The 25459-nt window shown below is 49.2% G+C and overlaps 1 protein-coding gene across 11 annotated transcripts in view; it reads right to left on the bottom strand.

Annotated features, from left to right (window-relative positions):
* The window catches only part of FRYL (FRY like transcription coactivator), a 2496013-nt gene that overhangs the window by 600459 nt on the left and 1870095 nt on the right, over positions 1–25459 (bottom strand). For all 11 annotated transcript variants that reach the window (XR_013608325.1, XM_078678213.1, XM_078678216.1 and 8 more), the window contains one exon: positions 24438–24625. Coding sequence is in view for 10 of the 11 variants with exons in the window: in XM_078678213.1 (XP_078534339.1) it covers positions 24438–24625 (188 nt within the window). In the remaining variant the exon portion in view is untranslated. The remainder of the gene's footprint in view (positions 1–24437; positions 24626–25459) is intronic.

The following is a 25459-nucleotide window of genomic DNA, read 5'->3' as shown; positions in this document are numbered from 1 at the left end:
CTTTGATCTCTTAGAATCTTTCTAAGGCAGAGTCCGCCTTCACTCCGTACAGCCTAGACCCATCAAGTCCATTAAGGACTGTTGAACATCATTAGAGAAGCCTGTGGATCAAATCCAGCAGTAACGCTTAAACACCATGATAGTTCAAACAGCCCTACCTAGTGACGTAGTTAGGCTGGGTTTAGGTTGAGATGACTAATTGACACATGCACCACCAAGTTCTCCGGAGTAGTATGCTGGAGAAAAAATGGATATCTGAGAGAGACCTATGATGACGTATCCATCAGGACATTCGTGAGGGCTTCCTTAAAGGGGAGAGGAAATTCCGGATGTGTTTGCCTAGGGTTGAGTACCTTTGTCAAGACATTTGCTTTCATTTCTGCAGTAGGCAAGATGAAGTAAAAACCTCTGCCACTCTCTTTATGACTGTTGGGAAGGAAGCAGATTCCTCTATCACCACAGTTGGGTTCGCGAAGGATAAACCAATGTTTAGTGAAATGTCCAGCCCACTGGCATCCTGCAAGTTCAGAAAAAGGCTATAATCACCTTCCTCGTCATCATCCTTATCCTCAACGTATTGATGAAGTTTCCGGGTCAAAGTATCAGTATGAGCGATAGACTGCGAGCTCATGGGATAAGGATTCACTATCGCTCTGTTTCTGGCATCAAGGCCAGGGGTTGCTGTGCTCAAGGGGGAGTTGGGGTGGAGCCGGAACTGAATTAGTTGGAGCCAGACTCGGAGTAGGGGCTGGTCTCAAAGTGAAGTTGAGTAGTGCAGTTTGTGTCCAGGATGGATCTGCTAGAAGTATCCCACTCTGGGTCTCCTCAGATCTCTAGGACCCGAAGGTGCTCCAGAGCGATAAGGTGGTGCACCAGTGATGGTGACGGAGGTCTTCTTGAGCTCATAGAGCTGTTCAGGCTTCACTGATTGTCCTGGAAAGACAGTGTATATTGGGACAAGCTTCAGAATCGAGTCCGAAAGAGCCCCTTTGTGAGTGCCCGTAAGGCATTGCAGCGCCAGTCTGACGAGGAGCACGCCCTATAATGTAGCATGACACCCATCTGCCTGTGTGAGGGCTACTGTTCCTACAGGAACGGAACCGCCTGTCCGCTTTCTTTGACACTGAGGAGAAGGTCCGTTTTTTCACTGTTTTACCCATCTTTGCTCCAAAAAACCTTACAAAGAGCTTATCACCCACTCTATGTTGCTTGGTATGATCAATATAGAAACTCAATGGTCTTTTATGGTCCAACTGATGGGGTGTCTCTACCTCCTTAGCGGGGTGAGAAAGAGCAAAGAATGCCAGAAGGGTGATGTCCTGACCGACATGCAAAGGAAAACCACTTTCAGTACAAAGCAAACTTAGGTCCTCAAAACCAATGCATCAGTGAAGAAGGTTGTGTAAGGTGGATTGGCAGAGGGAGTCTGAAGTTCACGCCCAGGTCTAGTGGCTGTTAAGGCAATGAGGAAGTTTGTCTTTAAGGTCAGTAGTCTAAAGGGATAACTGTGCAACAGCTCAATAAGGGGTGCACATCAAGAATGTGAGGACTAAGTTAAAGTGTCATTGGGGCAAAAGGGGCTTTGGTGGAAACAAATATTGCAAACCCTTCAAAAATCTCATCACAACTGGTGATTTAAATAAAGACTGATCCAACAAATGAAAGGGCAAAAGAGCCAATAAGTAGCACTTAACCGTGCCAAAGAAAAGTCATTGCTAGGCTAGTAACTGAACAAACAGTAAAACTTAGCCTGTAAAGGGTCGATTTGTCTGGTGCCGTTCCAATCCAAAAACTTGTCCTAATAGCTGGCGTACAATGATTTAGTGCAGGGATGCCTCGCTGCTAAGCTAAAATGAACAACCTTGTGGAGCAGGTCCCAGGAGGTCAACTGTAACTGCTCAATCTCCAAGCATGGACATGCAAAGTTTGCAGGCCTGAGTGCAAACCCCTGCCCTGCTGCTATGACAGTAGATCCACCCCAAGCAGCAGGATGATTAGAAGACAGATGCTATTGCCCAGGAGTTCCAGATAGCACATTCTCCTGTCCCAATCCAGTGCCGTTAAGATGACTTGGGCCCTTTAATTTCTGATCATCTTCAGACTTGGGGCAGAAGAGGCAGTGGGAAACCAACAGGAGTCCTGAGTTTCACTCTAGAAGGAAGGCATATCTGAGCAAGAGCTGCTTTGAAAACACCACTTTGCAGAAGTAGTGACATTGCAAGTTCTCAGCTGTAGTGAAATGATCAAACCAGGGCTCTCCCCATTGCTGGATAACAGCCCGTGCCACCTCTGGGTACACCTGCCATTTAGGATACACTAGGAGTCCGGGACCACGTTCGTCCATCCCAGCAGATCCCGTAATGTGGTTTACCACCAGAGAAATCCCTTGGTGGTTCAGCCAAATTTCCAAAGCTGCATTGTTTCTTGGCCCATGTGGAAAAGACCCCATCCTGCTGGTTTCAGTCCCAAATAGCAGCGATGTTGTCTGTGAGAATCTACACCAGCCATGCCTTGAATGACAAACATAGCAAACACAACAAGATGATGGACGGAGTGCTGAAACTTTTCAACCACTCACCTCCAGTCAAGAGATCTGGCTTTAATCCATTGTTCATTTGCTCACTATGCCACCTCAGTTTGGTTCCAGCTGTACGTAAATTAGTCTTGACCCTGCTCCTTATGGGAACAGTCCAGCCCAAGATGCCAGGCCAGGTCCTCACTGGATTAGAAACGAGCAACCTGGGACTAGTCTGGCTGATGAGGGGTGCAACCCTGAAACCGGTCCCAGGATGCTTGATTCCGGTCCATGAAAAACCTAACCTGGCAGTTCGGGCAAGTCAAGACTGATTTACGTATGGCTGGGTTTAAACTTGAATGGCGTGGGGAGCAAAGAAAATATGGTTTTAGGCCAAGATTTCTGTACTGGGGTGAATGTTTGACATTGATCAACATTCTGTCCATTAACTGTTCTTTTTGCATTTGTCACCCCGAGTGGGACAGGTATGCCCACACATGGGTCCTATGCTCTTCATGTCACTGGAGTCAAACTAGCCTGGCTGATGAGGGGTGAAACCTCAAAACCATTCCAAGGATGCTTGTTCCGTTCCAGAGAGGACCTGGCCCGGCAGTTCGGGCTGGACTGTTCCCATAGGATCAGTGTCCAGACTGATTTGCATATGGCTGGGTTTAAACTAGAAAGGCATGGAGAGTAAAAGAACAATGAACTTAGGCCCCGATATCTGTACTGGGGTGAATGTTTGACGATTGTTCAATATTTTGTCCATCAACTGTTCTTTTTGCATCCTTTGAAGGACAGCAGGAAGGCTTTTAACTCCAAGCAAATTGAAAACAACTCAAACTGATGTGGAGGCAGGTCTCTGCTTTAGACCAGAGTCCTATGATTTCTATATCTCTCAGATGGCCTCCCCAACCCAGCTGAGCTGTATCTGTCACCACCATTAGCTAAGGATGGGGTAAGGAGAGGGGTCTACTACTGGTCCAACTGCAAATGAGAAGCCCCACTGTCTCCTGGATGGAATCTAACAGGCTACCTTGGTGTTGGGTCCAATGAGACTTCAAGTTTCACGGCAAGGCTTGCAAGTGCCACCTGGTATGATTGTAGAGCAGGACGCAAGAAACATCAGAACCATCTTCATAGAGATCCAGGACAGATGCTGAAACATCAGGATTGTAGCCGGAAAGCCCAGGAAACAAGCCAAGCAAGCTTTCATTTTCTAAGAGAGGCTTTTATGACCGCCCCCATCTTGATTTTTCCAGATACTGAAGAAGCCTTTTATGTTGAAATATACACGTCAGATATTCCAAAGGGTGGAATACTGTACCAGTGTCAGAAAATGACAGGACAATCACACCCAGCTGCCTTTCGTTCAAGAAAATGAACAGCTCCAGAAGTAAACTATTCAATTGCAGACAAAGAACTGCTAGCAGTTAAAGACCCATTCCAAGACTGGAAGCATTATTTGTTAGGAGCTAAATATGTAGTGACAGTTTTTAAGGATAATCAGAATCTTTAATTTTTGAAATCGGCCTAAACTCTTACCCAAAAACATTTAAGATGCTTTTTTACCTTGCAGATTTTAAATTTGCAAAGACGTACAAACCTTGTGCAACTAATCGCAAGCCAGATGCCCTTTCTCGACCGAATGCACAAGTTACTACTCGTGTAACGATATATCTGTAAGAGACACTAGTTAGTGACAGATTCCTTACTTAGAATATCCCCAGGCATCAGAATAGATCCGGAAAGTTTTTTCATCAGCAGTACCGCTGTGCGTCGGTAGGTGGCGTCTTGCAGCTCCACGTCCGTCGCTGGCGTCGTAAGCGCAGAGATGACATCACAGAGACTACTTAGGTGCCACCAATGCACGCGGATGTCAGTTCTGTACACGACTTTCCGTGCCAGGAACGCAGAGCCATGCAAGAAACGGACCACTGGTGCCATGAAACTAGGGCCCTGAAATGGATGACCTTAACCCTAGAAATAAGTTCGCAGAACGGGGAGGATGTGTGGGGTGGTAAGGAATCTATTACTAAGTAATGTCTCTTACAGATATAACGTTACACAAGGAGGCTCCTTAGCCAATGAGTAACATGCTTTGATGCACAGAACAACCCATCGAGAGATGGCCCGCTTGTGCACGGCCCGGCTTTTTTGGCGCCCACATAGCCAACAAAGAGCTGGTCATCCACCCGGAACTGTTGTGTGCAGTTGAGGTAGAATGAGAGCACATGTTTTGGGTCCAGACGGTGGAGCCTCTTTTCCTCCTTTGAAGGTTGGGGAGGCGGAAAGAAAGTGGGCAAAGTGATGGTCTGTCCTATGTGGAAGGGTATGACCACCTTTTGCACGAAAGAAGGACGGGTCCTTAAAACCACCTTGTTCGGAAGAACAGAAAGGAAAGGAGGTTTAGTAGAAAGAGTCTTGAGCTCACTCACTCTTCTGGCAGAGGTGATAGCTACCAGGAAAGACGTCTTGAGAGCGAGAAGACGTAAACGACACTTATGAATGGGCTCAAAAGGAGCGCACATCAGATATGTAAAGACAAGATTTAAATCCCATTGAAGCATTATGAAGGGCACAGGAGGAAACGTGTGAGTAATGCCTTTGAGAAAAAGGTTAACAACTGAGGATTTAAAAAGAGAAGGCTGATCTGGAAACCGAAGAAAGGCAGAGATGGCCAAAAGATAACCTTTGATAGTGCCCAGAACAGAGCCCTGCTGGGTCAAGGATAGAAGGAACAGAAGACCTCAGAGGGGCAGAAGGGGATTCACAGCCAATGCTGTGCACCATGCCACAAATTTGTTTCACCTGCAGGTGTATACTGTCTTAGTGGAGGGACGCCTGGCTGTTAGAATGACGTCACAGACTTCGGGAGGAAGATCGAAAGCTGTCAACGGTCGCCGCTCAATCTCCACGCATGGAGGTGGAGGTTGGACAGGTTTGGGTGGAGGACCGTCCCCTGCTGCTGAGACAGAAGATCCTCCCGAAGAGAAAGTCGGATGCTGAGAAGCTCGGGACACTAGTATCTTCATGTCCAATCTGGAGCCACAAGGATGACTTGGGCCTGGTCGCATCGAATCTTCTTCAGCACTCTGGGCAGAAGTGGTATAGGCGGAAAGGTGTACAACAGAGCACAACTCCACACGCGATGAAAAACGTCGCTGAGCGAGTGCCACCTTGAAAATTCCAACACGCAGAACTGATGACATTGCGTGTTCTCTTCGGTGGCGAATATATCTAACCAAGGCTCTCCCCACTGTTGAAATAGATCTTGCACCATGTCCGACTTCAAACGCTATTCGTGATCCATCAAGCACCGGCGGCTGAGTTAGTCCGCCCTGACGTTCAAAGTGCCTGCCAGGTGTTAAACCACCAAGGTAATGCCTTGATGTCCCAGCCATGTCCAGAGGCGCAGAGCCTCCGGACATAGAGTCGACATCCCACCCCGCCCTGTTTGTTGCAATACCACATGTCGGTGGTGTTGTCTGTGAACACCAGCACTACACTTCCCCGGACAGAGGGAAAGAATGCCTTCAGTGCAAGCCGGATCGCCTGAAGCTACAAAAGGTTGATATGGAGCTGGGACTCCACCGGAGACCAGAGGCCTCTGATCTCCGCCTCTCCCAAGTGGCCTCCCCATCCCAGTAGGGACGCATCCGTCACCACTGTGTGCTCGGTTGGGGAAGGGAGAGGGATCAGACAGGTTGCCCTGATGCTGTGCCCACTTGAACTACAGGTCCAACTTTAGATGACGCACATGCCATCTGGTATAGTGCACCAGTAGGATGCAGGGGGCCATCAGGCCCAGGAGCCGGAGGGTCATCCTGACAAACCTGGGATGGAGGCTGAAAGATCGGAATCATAGTCTGAATATCCCGGACTCGCTGCTCGGGAGGATAAACCTGAAACTGCGTTGAATCCAGAACCGCTCCGATGAAGGGGTGCTTCTGAGAGGGACTCAGATGCAACTTTGGCACGTTGATGGAGAACCCCAGCAAATGCAGGAGGTCGGCCGTAGTCGGAAGGTGGGTGATGACTGTCAGGGGCGAGCCCACCTTCAACAACCAGTCGTCGAGGTAGGGGAAGACTGACACCCCTGACCTGCGCAGATGAGCTGCAATCACCCCCATCACTTTGGTGAACACCCAAGGGGCACTGGTAAGACCAAAGGGGAGCACGGCAAACTGAAAATTCTCCTGGCCTACCGTGAACCATAGGCACCGCCGGTGGGCTGGCAGGACGGGGATGAGAACATATGTGTCCTGCAAGTCCAACGCTACCACCCAGTCTCCAGGGTCGAGGGCAGCCAAGACCTGAGCCAGAGTCAACATCTTGAACTACTCCTTCCGGAGGAAGCGATTGACGTTCCTGAGGGCCAAGATGAGGCGCAGGCCACCTTTGTCCCATCTTGGGGACTAGAAAGTAACAGGAATAACAACCACGTCCTACTTTTGGCCCAGGAACGCGCTCAATGGCACCCTTGGCCAGGAGGGCTGTGACTTTCTGTAGGAGAAGAGCAAAGTGATCCCCCAACATGCGGTGGAACTGAGGCGGCATGGCCGGGGGGGGGGGGGGGGGGCAGACTCGAAGGAGAGGGAGTAACCCCGGTGGACAATTTGCAGCACCCACCTGTCCAAAGTGACAGAATGCTAGTGGGGAGGTTATTTTGAATCTTGCCACCCACAGGCGTGGGGTGCACCCCAAAGCTCGGACTAGGAAGGCTTTGAGGCAGATGCTGCGGGAGTGGAGGTGGACTGATCCGCCCTTTGGCCCCCTGTGCTGCCACTGCGGCCTCCAGGCCCTCGAAGTTGGTTCTGCGCAGGCTTCTGGCTGAACGAACGTGCAGGGGCACACCTTCCGTGGCCACGAAAGGAACGAAAGTGAGACGTGGCCGGGCGTGTGGTGGAAAGACCCAAGAACTTGGGCATAGCCCGTGAGTCCTTAAAACGCTCCAGCGCACTGTCAGCTTTATAGCCAAACAGGTGAGTGCCATCAAAGAGCATGTCCATGAGAGAGCTTTGGACATTTGGCGATAACCCGGTAGATCTCATCCAAGCATGGTGACGTAGCGCCACAGTCGTAGAAATTGCTCTACCCAGTGAGTCTGCGGTGTCCAAGCCACACCGAATGGCGAACTTAGCAGCATCTTTACCCTCGGCAACAGCACAGCCTTGGACACTGAGGCAACACCGGCGCAACTGTATCCAACACCGCGTGGGAATAGCGGCCCAACAGGCATGCAGTGTTCACCAACTGCAACCCTAAGCTGGCAGAAGAGAAAACCGCTTGCCGAACTGCTCCAGCTTCTTAGAGTCCTTATCCGACTGGTACGTGGGAAAGGCACTCTGGGACGTCGAAGCTTGGATGACCAGACTCTCGGGCGTAGGATGAGTGGTCAGAAAGGCAGGGTCACCCGGCGAGGGGTGATGACACCTGGTGACGTTCTTATAAACAGGGGCCCTGTGGCAGGCCACGACCAAGTGCCCAGTAAGACGTCAGTGAGGGCGTCATTAATTGTCAGTAGGGGCTCCGACGAAGTGGGCTCCGTCTGGAGCACCTCAGTGAGGACATTCGTTTTTAGGGCCACCATAGGGAGGTCAAGGTTGAGGACCTCAGCTGTCCGACGGAGCACCACCGCGTAAGAGGCGCCCTCCTCCATGGTAGGTGGAGGAGAAGCAAACCCCAGTTCAGGGGAGACATCAAGGCCGCCAGCCTCCCCTAACTAGACCGCCCAGTCCTGCTCAGAGTCACACTGACAAGCAAGGATGTCCTCGGACGCCTCCCAGTCATCCTCCACCTCTGCCATATGTGGTACAGGCTGCGGCGGTAGAGCAGGGGCTGGGGAAGGAACAAACGGAGTCGGAAATGGCATCGGAAAATGCGCCGATGGGGCTGAACCAGCGCTGTGTCCCAGTACGGATCCCAGGCAGGAACAAAATTGTCCTGTAACCTGGGCAGGGGCAGAACCAATGGTATCCACTGCGGCGCCAGAGCGGAGGATGGCACTTGTGCCGGAGTTGGCAGCGGAAGACCTTGTGGCGCCATGGCCAGAGCCAGCGGCGCAGGATCCTGTGGGGCCGGAGCCGCCGACGGCCCAACAGGATCCTGACACAGGACCATGGGGCCCGAGGGCGTGCCGGCGGAAGCCAGAGGCCTAAACAGGCGGTCCACGGTAGCAAGAAATTCTTGCACCTGTGCGGGAGTCGCTGACGGACCCGGGTAAAGCGGGTAGGCCACGGACTCCCGGGCTCTGAAGGAGCCGTAGAGTCAGAACCCCTGTCCCCTCGTCCGCATCCAGGGACCGACGGGGGGACGTCGGAGAACGACAACACTTCTTCGACTTCTTTTTGTGTCGTCTCTTACCCGAATCTGAGGGTGAAGACTAGGAACCCGAGGAGCGATCACGGTGGCCTCGCAATCGTTTTCTACAGCGGGCCCTGGACCATGAACAGAGCTAGGACGAGTGACGGACCTCAAGCAACTTCCGGCACCGCTCCCTCAAGGCCTTCGGCCATGGCCCGACAATCCAAACAGGACTGGGAGTTGTGGTTGTACTCCTGACAGTAGAGACAGACGTCGTGGGGGTCCACCACCGACATATTGAGACGGCAGGCACCGCAAGACTTAAAAATAGGCTTCCCTAGGTGCACCAGAGTAGATTCAAAAGTATAGGAGGCAAAAGTCTCAAAAAGATAGTCAAAAACTGACTAGGGTACGTGCTCTAACCGGATCTGCCCTTAATGGCGCAGAAAAAGAAAGAACTGACATCAGCGCGCATGGGTGGTGCCTAAGTAGTCTCTGTGACGTCATCTCAGCGCTTACGACACCAGCAACGGACGCGAAGCTGCAAGACGCCACCTACAGACGCGCAGGTGTACTGCTGGCGAAAAAACTTTCCGGATCCAGTCTGATGCCTGGGGATATTCTAAGCTAAGGAATCTATCACTTATGTGTCTCTTTCAGATATAGCAGGAGAATCCAAGATCTTCAGCCAGGAGCCAATCATCCCCACAGAGAAACTTTTAAGTGTAACTCTGCATTCAGATTCTACTGAAAAAAGGGTGAAAGGGGCAAAAGCAAATTCAGACCGCGATATAAGAGATGATCTTCCCACCTGCAAAGAAGCAATATACTTGCCAACTAAGAAGCTGCAAGAACTAGCTCTAAAGACCTGCCATGACAATACGATGGCAGGGCACACAGGTATAGAAAAACAATGGATCTGGTAAAAAGACTTTTGGTGGCCAGACATGAACCCTCATATAAAACAGTAGGTGTTAACCTGTGAGGTATGCATCAAAGGAAAATCAAACAGACAAGAACCACAGGGACAAGCTCAACCTTTACCACAGCACCTCACCCGTGGCACACAGACTATGGATTTAATTGTAGGCCATCCTTCAAGTCAAGGATTTATTAACACTTTAGTTTTTGTTGACATCTTTTCCAAAATGAGCCACTTTATTCCCTTAAAAACTCTTCCTAACGCTTCTAAGTTAGCACAGTTCTTCAATGTGTAGTGAGAGCACATGGGATTCCAGAAGCAGTGATTTCAGACCATGGCACTCAGTTTGTGTCACGATTCTGGAAGGCTTTCGTGAAAAGCAGTCAATACATGCCTCGCGGCGGGATGCCTGACTTTCACTTTGTGGATACCCTGCTATTTCACAGGGGAATATCAGGACGGGTTCCCTAAGCAAGCGCCAGGACACCCACTGCGGGTAGCTGTGCGCTATATAAGCTCAACTACATTTACATTTATTTACATTTACATGGTATTCCACTAGTTATCACCCTGAAACAGATGGGTAGACTGTAACAGTCAATCAAGAATTTGAACAATCTTTACGTCTGTATCTCGGAGACCAAGAAGGTGAACGGCCAGAGCTAATTGTGTATTGCCTATAACAATGCAATACACAAGTCCTCTGGGTATACACCTTCCTAGATAAATTCAGGAAGGTTCCATATTATGAAATTAAATAAATGAAATAGATATTTATACATCACACTACTACTTAAGGTTGTCTAGGCGCTAGAGATTTAGGAAGAAGAAAAAGACATAAGAGATGCCTAATACAGAGTCTTTGAAATATTGAGCACTAAGAAACTATTTGTTAAACAGCCAGGCTTTTAGTGCCTTCCGGAAAGCTAGCAGATTGGGTTTTTTCTTTCTAATCTAATGGCAGGGTGGTTGCAGAGTCTTGCCATGATGGTAATGAAGCTTCCGCCTGCCCAAGTGGCTCTCCTGACTTTGGTACGAGAAGGCTAGCTAAGGAAGCGTACTGCTGCTTACAAGTATTCTTACAAGGTAGGCACAAATCTGCCTTCGTTTTTCCTGGACTCCAATTGCAGAATTTATATATATAAAGTTTTATATAGCGCGAACTTGATCCCGAAGGATATCAGAGCGCTTTACAATTTGAGGCAATTAAATAACTTCCCACCCTATACACCCACATCCCACTATGGAACTAAAAACACAAAATTAGAACAAAAAATGTAATAACTACTACAATTTTTACACAGATAATAAAAACAAAAACAAATCTTATACCAAAAATACATGCATGACACACATACAAAATAAATACAAACATAAGCAATGAGTTTGAAGGGTTCAGGAAGTAGTAGCATTAAGGGGCTGTAAGAGGTTTTTAGGACTCATGGGAGGGTAAATAAAAATAACTGTAAATTAAATAAATAGTTTAATGTAATAAATTAAATGCAATTTAAAAAAATTAAATAATACATTAAAATTAATAATTAAATTAACTTTGAGGAGCTTGGGAAAAAAAACTCTTCAGCCCATAAATATTAAACTAGGAATTAGAAAGAAAAACACCATTCTCTCAAGGAGTGCCACGTAAAGGCATCTCCGAAGTTGATGATGGAAAGGGGCTAGTGGTTCAGACTGCAATATTGCAACACCTTCCTCCTGCCTGCCCTCATCCCATTTATCCAGCTGCCAGAGAAGAAAAACACCATACTTATCGAATTATCTTAGAGAGAGACATAGCATTACAGTGATGTGCTTGACCTAAAGTTCAAGCTCTGTACTAACAGAATAGCTAGACTTGATAACAAGCTCTGGCTAATGCAACTTGCTAAACAAATGATTGCAGCTCTTGGAGGATAAGCACATTTTCTGTGGAAGCACACAACTTCTGCCCAATCAAAACACGTACTCCTGTCCGCCAATGTGTGGATGACGCCAAAGCCCCTCTCTGTAGTATGCCTGAAAACTCTTTTTAATGTTGATCACATAAGGTAAAGCAATAACTGCGCGGTAGAGCCAGACCTAAAAAAATAGAAGAAAAACACTTATTTTTCCGGACACATTTCACGTGTTCTATTAAGCTGTGAAGCTCTGAAAGCGGAAGTTTGATGGAAGACCCAGATAACCACATCTTCTGAGAGAAGCCTTTTTAGTGCTTGCTAATTTGTTCTCTACTAAAAGCTCCTCTAGAGACAAAGGGTTTTTTAAGATTCAGGGAAGAGTAGAGTTAAGTGTTTGTTTTGGTTTCAGGGAAGGGTAGTGTTAAGGGGTAGCAAAGAGAATATAGGGTTATGGTAGTTGTTAGAAATCGGGTCTCTAGTTGGCAGGGGTATGCACCCTGTCCAAGTAGGGACCACAATCCTACTCAGGGTAAATCCCCACACAATCCTAAATTATCCTGTGCTCACCCCTGGTAGCTTGGAACAGAGAGGCAGGCTTAACTAAAAATTCAATGTGTAAAGTATTTGTGCAATAACTCATAAAACCACACGTTAAATACACCACAAATAGACTTCACAACAGTTTAGGAAAAAATATAGAATATTTATCTGAGTAAAACAAGACCAAAACGCTCAAAATCCATCAAGTAGTAGGCGAGATATTGAATGTTGAAGAAATAATGCAATAAGGCGCTTAGAAGCAAGTAGCTTTAACAAAGTTACATCAGATCGCGAGGGACCGGTGCAAATCCAAAGTTAGGGCCGACCGCGATGGAGCGCGGGCTGTCTACAGGGATCCACCTGGGGCCGCTCAACACAGTACCTTAGATCCTGGGGTGCAATCCGCACGGCGAAGCTTTGCGTTGTCTGGCGTCTGTCCTGAGAGTCTATGCGGAGAGGCTTTGAGGGGCTTTGCGCTGCATAGTGTCGGATCTGGCAGAAACTCAGCTGAAGAACCCATTTCTAACCCCCAGACATTGGAGGGGGTATCTAAGGCAAAGGTAGGCTCATAGAAGGCAGAGTCCGGCAGCGCCAGCAGAACTGCAAGAAGTCTTTAGTGCCCCTGAGACTTCAGAAACAAGAGGCAAGCTAAGAAGCCCTTGGAGATCATGGATCACTCTGTTAAATCATATATATATAGTGGTGGGAGTTTTGTTATTTTGTTATTTCTTTTGAACTACACTCTTTTTTAACTTGATTTAGATAATTGTCAGTAGGAGCTGAACAAATCACACAAACTTCTATTTATGAAGCATGTTTTTGAGACTGGTAATAGGATAAGAGAAATTGAGATATGGGAAATAGGCCACTTGGCCTAATGTACGAGTTACTTACCTTCGGTAAAGGTGTATCTGGTAGAGACGATTCTAGCCGCAGATTCCTTCACGTAGAATTATCCCCAGGCGAGAGACTGGATCCGGAAACTTTTTGCAACAGCATCCCTGCGCGCCGGGGACGGAGCAACACCACGCGACTCCGCCCAGGCATCGTTCGCGTACGTGACGTCAGCGAGGTCACATAAGACTCACCCCGGCGTGCCTACGTCTGTTTTCTTTGGAGAGCTTTTCCGCACCACAATGCGGAGCCACCAGACAAAAAACTGAGGAAGCATGGGAATAGTGTGCTAAAGAGTAGAAAAAAGAGAGAGGAGACAAACGACCCCATAAAGAACAGTGCAATACCGCAGTGTCCAATGGCAGGGGAAGAAGAAAGAACACCGCAGAGCCCTGAGCAACCACCCTGCCAGTACATAGACAGCCTTCCCCCTGAGACAAGGAACAGGCGTAAAAAGCCATGAAACAGGTAACGGGCCTACCACCCCCATCCAGGAACAAGGAAGGGGAGTCCGTACCAAGACGGACAGGAACACAAACCTCCAAGCCACCCCAGCATAGAGGGCAAACACCCCTCAAGGAACAAGGGCAAGGCCTGGCCATATGACCCCTATTCGGAGGTTAGCAGTGGGGCCAGGGCCTTCAGAAGCAAGAGGAAGGAAAGGGAGTGAAGGACAGAGATGGAAGGCAACCCCCCCCCCCCAAACCTGGAGTAGCCAGAGCAGCGGGGCACAAGAGCATCGTAACCCCATCCTCCAAGGAACCAAGAGGAAGAGTGAACCACAACCAGACAGAGCCACCCGTCAAGCGCAAAGAAGGCACTCACAGGAGACACCGCTCCCCACCGGGAGGCAAGTACCGAAGACCAACCCAAGGGTCCTCGCAGAACAGGGAGGAAGGGCGGGTAGTGAAGGAATCTGCGGCTAGAATCGTCTCTACCAGACACATCGTTACCGAAGGTAAGTAACTCGTACATCTGATAGAGACTACTAGCTGCAAATTCCTTCACGTAGAATAGATACCCTAGCAATACCCACAGGGAAGGAGGGTCTGCGAAAGGACCCCACCAGCATGGACAGAACAGAAGGTCCCACAGGGGACCAGAACTGCGGGCCAGAAGCAAAAACTTCATCCCCGCCAGGCAAAAGGAAACCCCACAAGGAGAACACCACCGACCTCAGAGGGTGTAGGAGGAAGAAGACTGAAGAGGTCCGTACCCTCACAGTAGAAGAACCAAGGGCAAGGCTAGAGAGGCCGAAGCACCTCACTCCCTGACAAGGCAACAGAGCTTCATAGCTTCCATCCAATGCCAAGACAGTAAGAGGAGGAAGAAGAAGAAAAAGCCCAGAGGGCCCAAGGAAATGAGGGAAAGGAAGGCAAGCCTTCTCCAGATGGAATGCAACAGGCCAGCCAGAACAGCGCCAACAGTCATTAGCCGCCAGAAGCAAGAACAGCACAGGCCCCAGAAAGACCGGGCAGTCCAAGTCTGACAAGGGAGCACTCAGAATCACCCCAACCCTCAGGACAGGGGCAGGAAAATGAGAAAATGCACTGCCACACCACTATGTGGGGCCGCGCACACGACCTCAAGAAGGAAGCAACATACAGAAACGCCATGGAGAACCAGCACCAGAAGGCGACCAGAACTCACTAGCAGAGCGCAAGCTATATAACAGCTACCACTACCCCACTTAGGGTATGTTACGTCCCAAGACATGGGAAATCAGTTTGGAAGAATTTCCACAGCAGAGGAAAAAACATAGGGACCACGGGGAAAAACACCCTCGCAGAAGGCTTGAAAAGCCCAAGCAAATCAGAAGGCTTAATCTCAGTCTGAGCAAAAGCTCAAGCAAAACACACATATAGGCAGCAAAGGGCCGTCCAGCAGCCAACAATGCCAAAGTCCCAAAGGAGGACTCAATGGCCAAAAACATACTCAACAGTCAGAACAAGCGGCCTAAGAAGGCCTAGAGCCAGCAAAACTCACCAGTCACTGAGGAGGGGAAGGAGGAGGATAAGTGGAGGAGGAGGAGGAGGAGGACAGAGCCCTGCCAGGAACCTTTGGATGGCGGATTCAGCCGGGGCATGGAACAACAGGCTGCCGCCAAACGGAAGATCAATGTGCTGCTCCCGAATATTTTCAGGGAACACAACGTCCCAAAGCCAAGCATGGCGACGGAGGGTGACTGAGAAAGCTATGGCCCGGCCCAGCACCTCTGAGATGTCCGGAGCGGAGAATAAACGCTGCTAGCTTCCTGCCATTCAAAGCATGATGCCGTAAGTCCACCTGGACAGTCTCTTGGGAGGCTGCGGATCCCGGAGACTCAGCCGAGTCCCACAGACAAGAGGAGGCCCTAGCCAATAAACGCAAGGTGTTAAGGGCCAGCTGGGCAGCGCTGGTCGAGGCGAACATGTTCCGTCCCCAAGAGGCCAGCCAGCAGGCCACCCGGGACGGCGGAGTCAACAGTGGTGGCAGCAGAGGGGTGGAGGGAAAGGCACGACGGGTCACGCGTTGCCGGAAGGTGACGGTGCAGAAGGTGCTGAGGCACCGGATCTCCTGAGGTGGGTCGCCTCCAGACCCCCGTCAGGGAAGAAAGGAGCGAACCCTCAAAGGGGAGTAAGATCTCCCTCCCACCAGAGTCCTGGTGGAGAACCTCCAAGAGATGGTTCGCCGGAAAAGTGAGCAACCGGGTCACCCATGCGCAGAATGCCCACAGCCGTGGACACCGCGTGAGCAAATGCCGCACCCGCCTTCATAGGGCCCCGCGGTGGAGAAAGCAGCTTCAACTGTTGGCACACCTCACAGTCCGTGATGCCGTGATCCTCCCCCAAACACCACATACAAATGAGGTGAGGGTCCGTTGCCGGCAAGTCTTGAAGCCCGAAGGCATTCGCACACTGTTCCACCAAAAGAAGAGACATCGGGAAGAAAAAGGGCCCCAAACAGGCCCGTAGTAAGGACCGGATCCGCATTGCACGCGGAAAAGGAAAAAACTGACGTAGGCGCGCTGTGGTGGGTCTTATGTAACCTCGCTGATGCCACGTACGTGGACAACGCCTGGGCGGAGTCACGTGGTGTCGCTCCATTCCCGGCGCGCAGGGATGCTGTGGCAAAAAGTTTCCGGATCTAGTCTCTCGCCTGGGGATAATTCTACGTGACGGAATCTGCGGCTAGTAGTCTATCAGATATAGGGTCCACTACCCCACCCCGCCTTGCTTGTTGCAATACCACATGGCGGTGGTGTTGTCTGTGTACACCTACACAACTCTCCGCTTGACAGAGGGAAGGAATGCCTTCAGTGCAAGTAGGATCGCCCGGAGCTCCAAAAAGTTGATGTGGAGCCTGGACTCCGCCTGAGAACAGAGGCCTCTGTTATCCACCACTCCCACATGGCAGCCCCATCCCAGGAGGAATGCATCCGTCACTACTGTGCTCCGGTTGGTGTAGGGAGAGGGATCTGCCGCTGAACCAATATTAGTTCGCGAGCCACCACTGCAACTGCTGTGTAGTGCCCTCCGAGATCTGGACGTGCTCAGACAGGTCCCCTTGATGCTGTGCCCACTGGAACTTCAGGTCCCACTGCAGAACCAGCATATGCCATCTGGCATGATTGGTCAGCAGGATACAGGAGGCCATGAGACCCAGCAGCCTAAAGGTAATCATGACCAAAATAAGGGCCGAAAGATCAGAATCATAGCCCGAATGTCCCGTACTCGCTGTTCGGGAGGATAAACCTGAAACTGCGCCGTGCCCAGAACCGCTCTGATAAAGAGGAGCTTTTGAGAGGGAACAAGGTGCGACTTCGGCACGTTGATGGAGAACCCCAGCAAATGCAGGTGGTCAGCCTTAGTCTGGAGGTGGAAGACAACTGCTTGGGGCGAGCCCGCCTTCAACAGCCAGTCATCGAGATAGGGGAAGACCAAAACTCCTGATCTGTGCTGATGAGCTTCGACCGCCATCACTTTCGTGAACACCCGAGGGGCGCTGATAAGGAACACGGTGAACTGAAAGTGCTTGTGGCCTACCGTGAACCGCAGGTAACCCTGGTGGGCCGACATGACGGGGATATGAAAATAGGCGTTTCGCAAGTCCAACGCTACCATCCAATCTTGCGGGTCTAGGGCAGACATACCTGAGCAACTGCGAGCATCTCGAAGTTCTCCTTCCGGCGTAAGCGATTGACGTTTCGAAGGTCCAAGATAGGACGCAGGCCTTTGTTCTTCTTTGGAACCAGGAAGTAGTGGGAGTAACAACCACGACCTACTTCTGGCCTTGTAACGCGCTCGATGGCCCCCTTGGCTAAGAGGGTCGCTACTTCCTGTTGGAGAAGTACCAAGTGATCCCCTGACATGCGATGGTACTGAGGTGGCATGGCTGGAGGAGTAGTCTCAAAGGGGAGGGTGTAGCCCCTTCGTACTATCTGCGAAGCCTACCTGTCTGAGGTGATGGTGCGCCAGTGGGGGAGATCACGGCGAATCCTGCCACCCACAGGTGTTTGGCGGACCTGAAACACTGACTAAGAAGGTTTGGAGGCAGTGGCAGCAGGGGAGGTGGTGTACTGACCCGCCTGCTGGCCCAGTGACCCACCCCGGGGGATCCCATATCCATGGCTGCACTGCGACTGTTGCTGCGCAGGCCTGTGTCTATGAAACAAACGTGTTTGGGCGCCCGTTCCTAGGCCATAAAAGGAGCGAGAAGCAGAAGGAGTGCGCATGGCTAAAATGCCTAAGGACTTTGCTGCGGGCCAGCGAGTCCTTAAAACGCTCGAAAGCACTGTCTGCCTTGTCACCAAAAAGACAAGTGCCATCAAAGGGCCCGTCCATCAGAGTGTTTTGGACATCCCCGGAAAAGCCAGTTGTCCTCAGCTAGGTGTGGCGGCGTAGAGTCACTGTCGTGTAAATCGCCCTGCCCAGCGAGTCGGCAGTGTCATGACCACAACGAATTGTGAACTTGGCTGCGTCTCTCCCCTCAGCAATAGCTTGGGAGAGCACAGTCCGGGCCTCCTTCGGGCACAGGGGCAGCACCTGAGCAAACGTGTCCCACACAGAATGGGAATAAGGCCCAAGAGGCATGTGGCGTTCACAGACCGCAGCCCTGAATTGGCAGAAGTAACATTTTTCTTCTCAAACTGTTCCAGTTTCTCGGATTCCCTGTCCGGAGGTGCGGAAGGGAATGCGCTCGGGGATGCAGCTCTCAGGGGTTGGGTTTTGGGAGACGAAAATGGGGTCGGCCAGGTGATGGCGTTGGGCCACTTCTTATCCACAGGAGCCCCAGTGTTAGAGCCTGGACCAGAAGCCCAAAAGAATGTCAGAAAGTGCGTCATTAAAGGGCAGCAGCGGCTCCGTAGAGGAAGATGCTGACCGGAGCACTTCTGTCAGACGGCCACTGTAGGGAGCTCGAGGTGGAGAGACTGGGCTGTTCTGCCCAGTACCACAGAATACGTACCACCTTCCTCCATAGCCATGGTAGAAGGAGACAGTGCATCCTCCACATCCTCTTCCCACTCCGGGTCTAACTCGCACTAGGCTGCGAGAGAGGGTCCTCAACCCCCCCGCCTCCCAGGGGAAAAAGACAGAGGTGAATGGAGTAAGGGATAGAAATTCCCTAAAGGCGTCGATCGGCCCGGCACCATCTCCATGTCGGGGTAAAAGCCGGGGACGGCGTCGTCGAGGTCAGTGGAGGTCGAGCGAGGCCAACCGACATCGGCTGGGATCCACGCATAGATCCATGGGGGTATCTTGGCGTCGAGATCAGAGTCTTCGACTACGTCGTGGCCGGAGCCGACAATGCAGAAGAGCGAGGACCCCCAGTTGGACCCACAGGCCCGAAGGCGTGCCGACGGGGCCCGACGGCCCAAAGACTCGTGCCATGGTTGACAGGAATTCCTGAAACTGGGCCGGAGTCATCGATAGACCCAGAAAGGGCGGGTAGGCCATCAGGGATGGAAGCACACGCACCCTCAGCCGTGTCACGCGAAAGGATAGGGGACGGTGAAGAGCAACGACGCTTCTTTGATTTCTTGTACTTCGCCTTACCTGACTCAGAGTGTGAAGACTTCGTCAAGCCATGGTGATGGCGGCTCTCCGATCGGTGCCTCAACCTCCCTCGGGACCGGGATCATGAATGGCGCGGAGAAGACTCCCAGGCCTCCAGTAACTTTTGGGACCGCTCCAGCAAAGTTTTTGGAGCCATGGCCCGGTATTCGGGGCACGACTCGGAGTCGTGGTCGCGCCCCAGGCAATAGAGACACTCACGTTGCGGGTCAGTCGCCAACATCGTTCGGGGACAAGCTGCGCAAGACTTAAAACCGAGCATCCCTATACACCAGGAGTCAAAGACTCGGAAAAAAAACGGAGAGAAAAGTCCCCAAAAAAACTCAGTCAATAAGTGACTGGAGGTACCTCTCTCTCCGGATCTGTGCTTGCTGATGAGGAAAAAGAAAGAACTGACATCAGCAGGCATGGGCGCGTCTAAGTAGCTCCAACGACATTATCTCGGCAACTACGATGCCAACGTTGTAAGTGGATCCGCACGACGACGCCTACTGACGTGCAGGGGTACTGCTGACGAAAACTTTCCGGATCCAGTCTGACGGCTGGGGGTAATTCCAAGGTAAGGAATCTATCACTAATGTGTTTCTTTCAGATATATGGTACTAAGGGACCCCAGTCATAGGTACACCAGGGGTCTCCCATGTATTGAGCCATCCATGGGAGCCCACTTCAACTGTGGCCACAGGCCTGCCATCGTAGCCTGTGTGAGTTGTTACTTGCACAACACATGACAGCTATATATTTCCTTATATCCTAGGTCGCTGCACATAAGACCTATGTCACCCCATGGCAACTTCTTCAGTCCTGAGGGCAGGGTGCTTGGTTAGAAGTGTGAGGGTGCCCCTGTGCGAGCAGAGCACCCCTACAAGCCCTGGAGTAGATTCTCCAGGCTTTGTAAGTGCGGTCAGCCATTTTTTGCATATAGTGGACATCAATCATGACGAGATGTCTAACTATATAGTAGCTACACCAAACCCGGTAATATTTGGCATCAAACATGTGGGAATCATACGCCAATACCAATTTCAGAATTGGAAGTATATCCCATGTACTGAGGGGCTACTTTGGGGTATCCCCTTGTGCTCACGTCAACAGCCTTTCACAGTCTGCCAGCAAGCTAGTGCTGCTGCTGACCACAGACACAATTATGCCCTCCTGCTGATGAGCCAAGCTCGAGCAGGGGAAGGTGGAACAATAGTTTTCCAGTCACAGGGAGGTGTGACCACCTCCCAGACAGGACTTGGTGTATTGGGCTGAGGACACTTGCCAGCACCACCAGACTGATTTGAAGGGCACATTTGGTGCCTTCCTTGCATACTCCAGTTTGGGCCAGTTCAGGAGCCCTTGGATCCCGCTTTGGCATGTAACTGGACAAAGGATATGGAAGTATCCTCCCCTCTGTCCAGCCCACCCTCTGGGAGGAACCATTGAGTTGGTCCAACCATTTCCTAAGGGTACTTAAGAGCTTACCTGTGGGTGGTTCCATAGATTCTTCCTGGGGCAAGACTCAAGCCTGAAACGACTTCGCTCTTTGACCGTCAGGACACTTGGACTTCGACTGGAACAGACACTGTATCAAGGAAGACTCCTGCTGCTCCTAGCATTGCAATTCTTCAACTCGCCATCTGTCCTTCTTCCAGATTCAACAGACCTGTGGGCCTCAAGGACACCCGGAGACATCTCCCTTGGAGTGAAGAAGTCACTCCCCTACATCTGCAGGCACTGCAACAAAGCGGACCGATCTGCTGCTCTAGTCATCCTATGGACTTCCCAAGGCTCCGCAGCACAGATGGTGGTTCTCTTATAATGATTTAAATAGTTATTTTTAATTAATAGCTCTTGCTTAACGAAAAGTCTACAATTGGTTTATTACACATGATTTGTGTTTCATGTTACTTATAGAAAATAAAACTTTCTATCATATGGACACCTATACGAGTAGAATTCCTGCCAGACCAACTCAATGACTGAATACAGTTTTAAGAACTAGGAATATATCAGGAGATAAAGGGTAAATTTCTGAAGTGGCTTTCTGTTTTCATAACTATATTTAATTGTAATATCTTTGTGGGTGTGGAATTGACATCACAATATACGGGAGGTTGGATTGTTGAAACTTTGTGATATTAGGATATGAAAGAATACTATTTGCATATGGGATGCATATTTACTACTGAGAGCATCCTTTGAGTAAAGACGTGGAGACTGTATTACTTACAGGGATGTAAAGAGGTATGCAGACGGAGTTTGGTTTAATAACTTTATAAAGTAAAAGGGATAATAATGATGACTGTATTGGGGTTTAGTTTATTTAGATTTGATCTTTTATATTGGTGGATACAGTTGATGTTTGATTTTGACTCTACAGAGAGAGTTGGGCGTGGTTTTATGATTACGGACCGAGTTATAATTTGCGAAATTTTGGCGGCTACATTTCAGGTGATTTTACCTTCAACTTTATAATCATGTTCAACTAACAATTAACCCTATAAATCTTGGAAATAATATATTAATATCATTTTTGCTCTTGGGCTTTCACAATTTTTCAGTGCTTCAGCACTTAAGATTTGAGTGGCAGATTGGATTTAGGGATTTGCATACGTTTTTATCACTGGGTGACGGTTACTTCAATGTGCTTTCCAATACACGGTCTGATACGTTTCTGTCTAATAAGGCTTAATATATTCTATCTTTTTATTAGAGTATCAGATACAATATTGTCTGTTGCTTACATATTTCTTATTTGGGTTTGCAGCCCTGAAGAAGTCAAAGATGCTAGATGTAGCATGACGAAACACGTGTTGGCTGCTCATGATATGATTTGAGTTGGATGAATACACCGTAATATTGGTGTGGACGTATGAACCAGAGTGCTGTACCAACTGAAGAAATCGTAATTTGAGAAGAAGAGGAATAAACTTATGGACATTGAAATTTACGAAAGAAGTTTATTTTTGTGTGCTCAGGGAGGGTTTTCTGTTTGGTTCTGCAACTCCCTCGAGACCTAACCTTTCCTCTCTGCAATTTTGAGGCCAGTATCCCTCGTTGGAACCGCTGGGACTGAACCCCTTTGCACCGCATCGACTTACCGCTACCAAGGCTTGTTGGCTCTGCTCTCCAAAGATCTGCGGACTACAAGAAACTCCAGCCTCCAGCATATCTTTCTTCAAAGGTCAGCGTGCTCACCACATCCTCTGCACCATGGGCCTTCATCTTTGGTGATCTGCCCCAGCTCCTCTTGTGACTCCTGTGGGTCCTCCTTAGGGTCTTCTACTGCTTGCTTGGGGCCTGCTCCGACTCTCCTCCTGTTGTTGAGTTCCTTGGACTTTGCTGGTCTCAACGTTGGTTCTTCCTCATTATTCATGCCAGTTGCAGCTACCACCGCTTGTTGGTGCTCCCACCAAACACCGACCACCTAGTCACAGGCATCAGACAAAGGACAGGTCATGCACGACTCCTGGTCTTCCACAGCGTCACCTGGTCCTCAGAGCTGCGGCGATAAAGTCAGTCGACTCTTATGAACCTCCCAACATCAGTGGGGATTCTGTCTTTGTGCCTCCTTGTCACTTCCGAGTGGCAGAGACTCTGTCCCCTCTGCATGTAGGTTCTTCACTTCCAGAATTCACCCATAGATTCTACCGGACTTCTTCACAGTCTTCTCAAAAGGCATTTTCTTGCAAGTCTTGAATTGTCATCTACAGAGGTTTCCGACGTCTCTTCTCACCTATGCACATGGCTTCCCTGGAGTAGGTAACCTGATTCCCGGGGCATCCACGGATGGGGTGACTCTCCAACCAAGGGAATTCTTCAGGGTTCTGAAAGAGTCAATTTTCTACAAAACTACAACTTCTCCATTGACTCCTATTTGGCACGTGGCTGTGTTCCCACTCTGCACACAGACTCCGTGGGATTCCTGGGTACTTACCTTAGGTGGTTCCTTGTGTCCCCTGCTCCTCTCTGTCTTCTGGTCCAAGTCCCGACCTCCTTATTTGGCATCCATCTATACGATACAAATCAGTGTAAATGACTGCCAGCAAGAGTGAGCGAAACAAAAAGGATCCGTTCTTGTTTTTATTACACAGGATTGTGTGCCATGTCGACTTTTTACTTTTCCCTGCACCAAAACACACAGCCTGCAAAGGCAGTGTGTGGGTGTGAAGGTGAGAGTCTCTAAGGGTGGCACAATAGGTGTTGCAGCCCTTAGAGGCCTTCCCTGGTCACAGTTCCCTTGGTACCCATGGTACCTTTTACAAGGGGCTTACCAGTGTCCAGAGATGTGCCAATTGTGGGTACAAAGGTACAGTCTTGGGAAAGAACACAGACTCTGGGAATCCGATTGGCAGGGAGCCAGGACACATCAAGTCAAAGCGTATCAAATGTCAGGCAAAAAGTGGGGGGTAATCATGTAAAAAGGGGCTCTTTCCTACAGTCAGTCAGAAGATTCTGTTACAGGGAGGGAAGATTGAAGGCTTGCCATGTTTCTGCCTCTCTACAAGTGCTACTTTAGAAAGGCTGATAACAGCCAGGTGTAGAGGCTTGCCACATCATTGTGCTGTTACTGGTATCATCAACAGGTCCACCTAAGACACCTCACCTTTTTTAAATCTCCCTGAGCTGCATAAATGTGGGATCCAAACTACTCCATTTGGCTCCCGAATTCTTCATAGCTAAGAAAGGGAGTGTACCCCAGAGCACTCAAAGAACTGCTTAGAGTGCTCAGAAAATTACTGACGTCCGCGTGCCTGGGCACCACCTACATAGGTGACAGACATTGCAACCAAAGCGAACAACTCCAACATCATGCGGAGCTGAACGGAGCCACCCGACACACAGGGATACTGCTCGTGCAAATGTTTCTGGATCCAGCCTGACGCCAGGGAAATTCAAAGGTAAGGAATCTGCAGCTAGAAGTCTCTATCAGATATGATAAAACAGGAGATGAGGGGCTTGTGCTCTAAGCAATGGGCCGTGTGTGACTAAATTTTTGGAAACTTTATCATGATATAAGGGTGACAATCAAACTGGCACAAACAGTTCAGGTTTAGTCTTATTAAGTACAGTCCTTATTAAGAAGTATAAACAGCCAGTCTTAAACTTCAGTATACATGTCATTTCCATATATTATAATATATGAGAGCCTGCAATTATAGTATAAAAAAAGCAGGTCTGTAATTTCTATATGAATTTACTCACACCAACGTTTTTCTACTAGTTGTGTATATCTACACACACTAGACAATTAAATTAGACAACATTACAGTGAAAATTGCATGGAATCAATGAGGAGCACAAGAAAGAACTGATATACTAACCTGAGCTTCTTCTCCTGTATCGCCAACTGTCTCTACAAGACGTGAAAGGACATCAGATAAAGACTCTGCAGAAAGAGGCTGCTTAAGGGCCCTGAAAATCTGAAAGGACCTCCCAGCATAATGGCGTGATGAACAAGACAGTGCTGTTTGCAAAGAAACTTCACCAAGTTGGTGCTCCAATTGAAATCCTAGTAATAAATAGGAAAGCAATGCAGTTGTTTATCATACCGCGCTTTTGCAGAGTATTTTTGACAGTCATTTGCTTCTTCTATCTTATTCCAAATCTGAGCCATTCTACCACAAGTGCACACAAGCTAATGAGTTAAACCGGACGTCAAGCACAAACACTTAATACTATAGAAACGTCTGTACATCCACAATATAAAACACACTGCTTGTACAAATGAAGTGTCCTCAGATTAAAGTTCATAACATTACACTTTCATGTAGTTGTATACATCTAATAAAGTTTAGCTACTTCCCACCAATTTAAAATGTTTGCCCACCAATGAAATGGGAGCCAGCAAAAAGAATGAATATGGTGGACACAACTACCGCTATCAAAATTACAGAAGGTGATGGGAGGAATGGTTTGCAAATAATCTAACAACTGGAAATCACTCTGGGTACCGTTCAAACCAATCATTTTTGGCCCAGAGGTCTGCCTTACACAAATCATAACTAAGAATCACCACTGAACCAGTTTATTTACTCATCATGCACTCTGCACTCCATTGACCTGGTGACAAAATAGGGCTTTCTTAGGGTCAAGCCGATACAGGTCCTCGTTTGCCTTCGAGAGGTCACTGTTAGATAGAGAGCCAGAAGCATGGTTTGAAAGGTTCAACTATGAAATCAAATAAAGAAAAAATGAAGGTCAATGTGGAAGGTTGAGACTTCATCTTTCTTCAAAAGCCTAACAGAGCAGCAGATCCACCAAAAGAGTCCCTAGATATTAGAACCCTTTCGATGCCCCAACACCCCCACGCTCCCTTACAAGAGACAAAAAGCCATGTAACTTA

Source organism: Lissotriton helveticus, chromosome 2_2 (assembly GCF_964261635.1).
Source record: "Lissotriton helveticus chromosome 2_2, aLisHel1.1, whole genome shotgun sequence".
In the NCBI taxonomy this organism is placed as follows: domain Eukaryota; kingdom Metazoa; phylum Chordata; class Amphibia; order Caudata; family Salamandridae; genus Lissotriton; species Lissotriton helveticus.
Note: the sequence above shows the minus strand (reverse complement) of the source record. Positions and strands in the feature narration are given on the sequence as shown.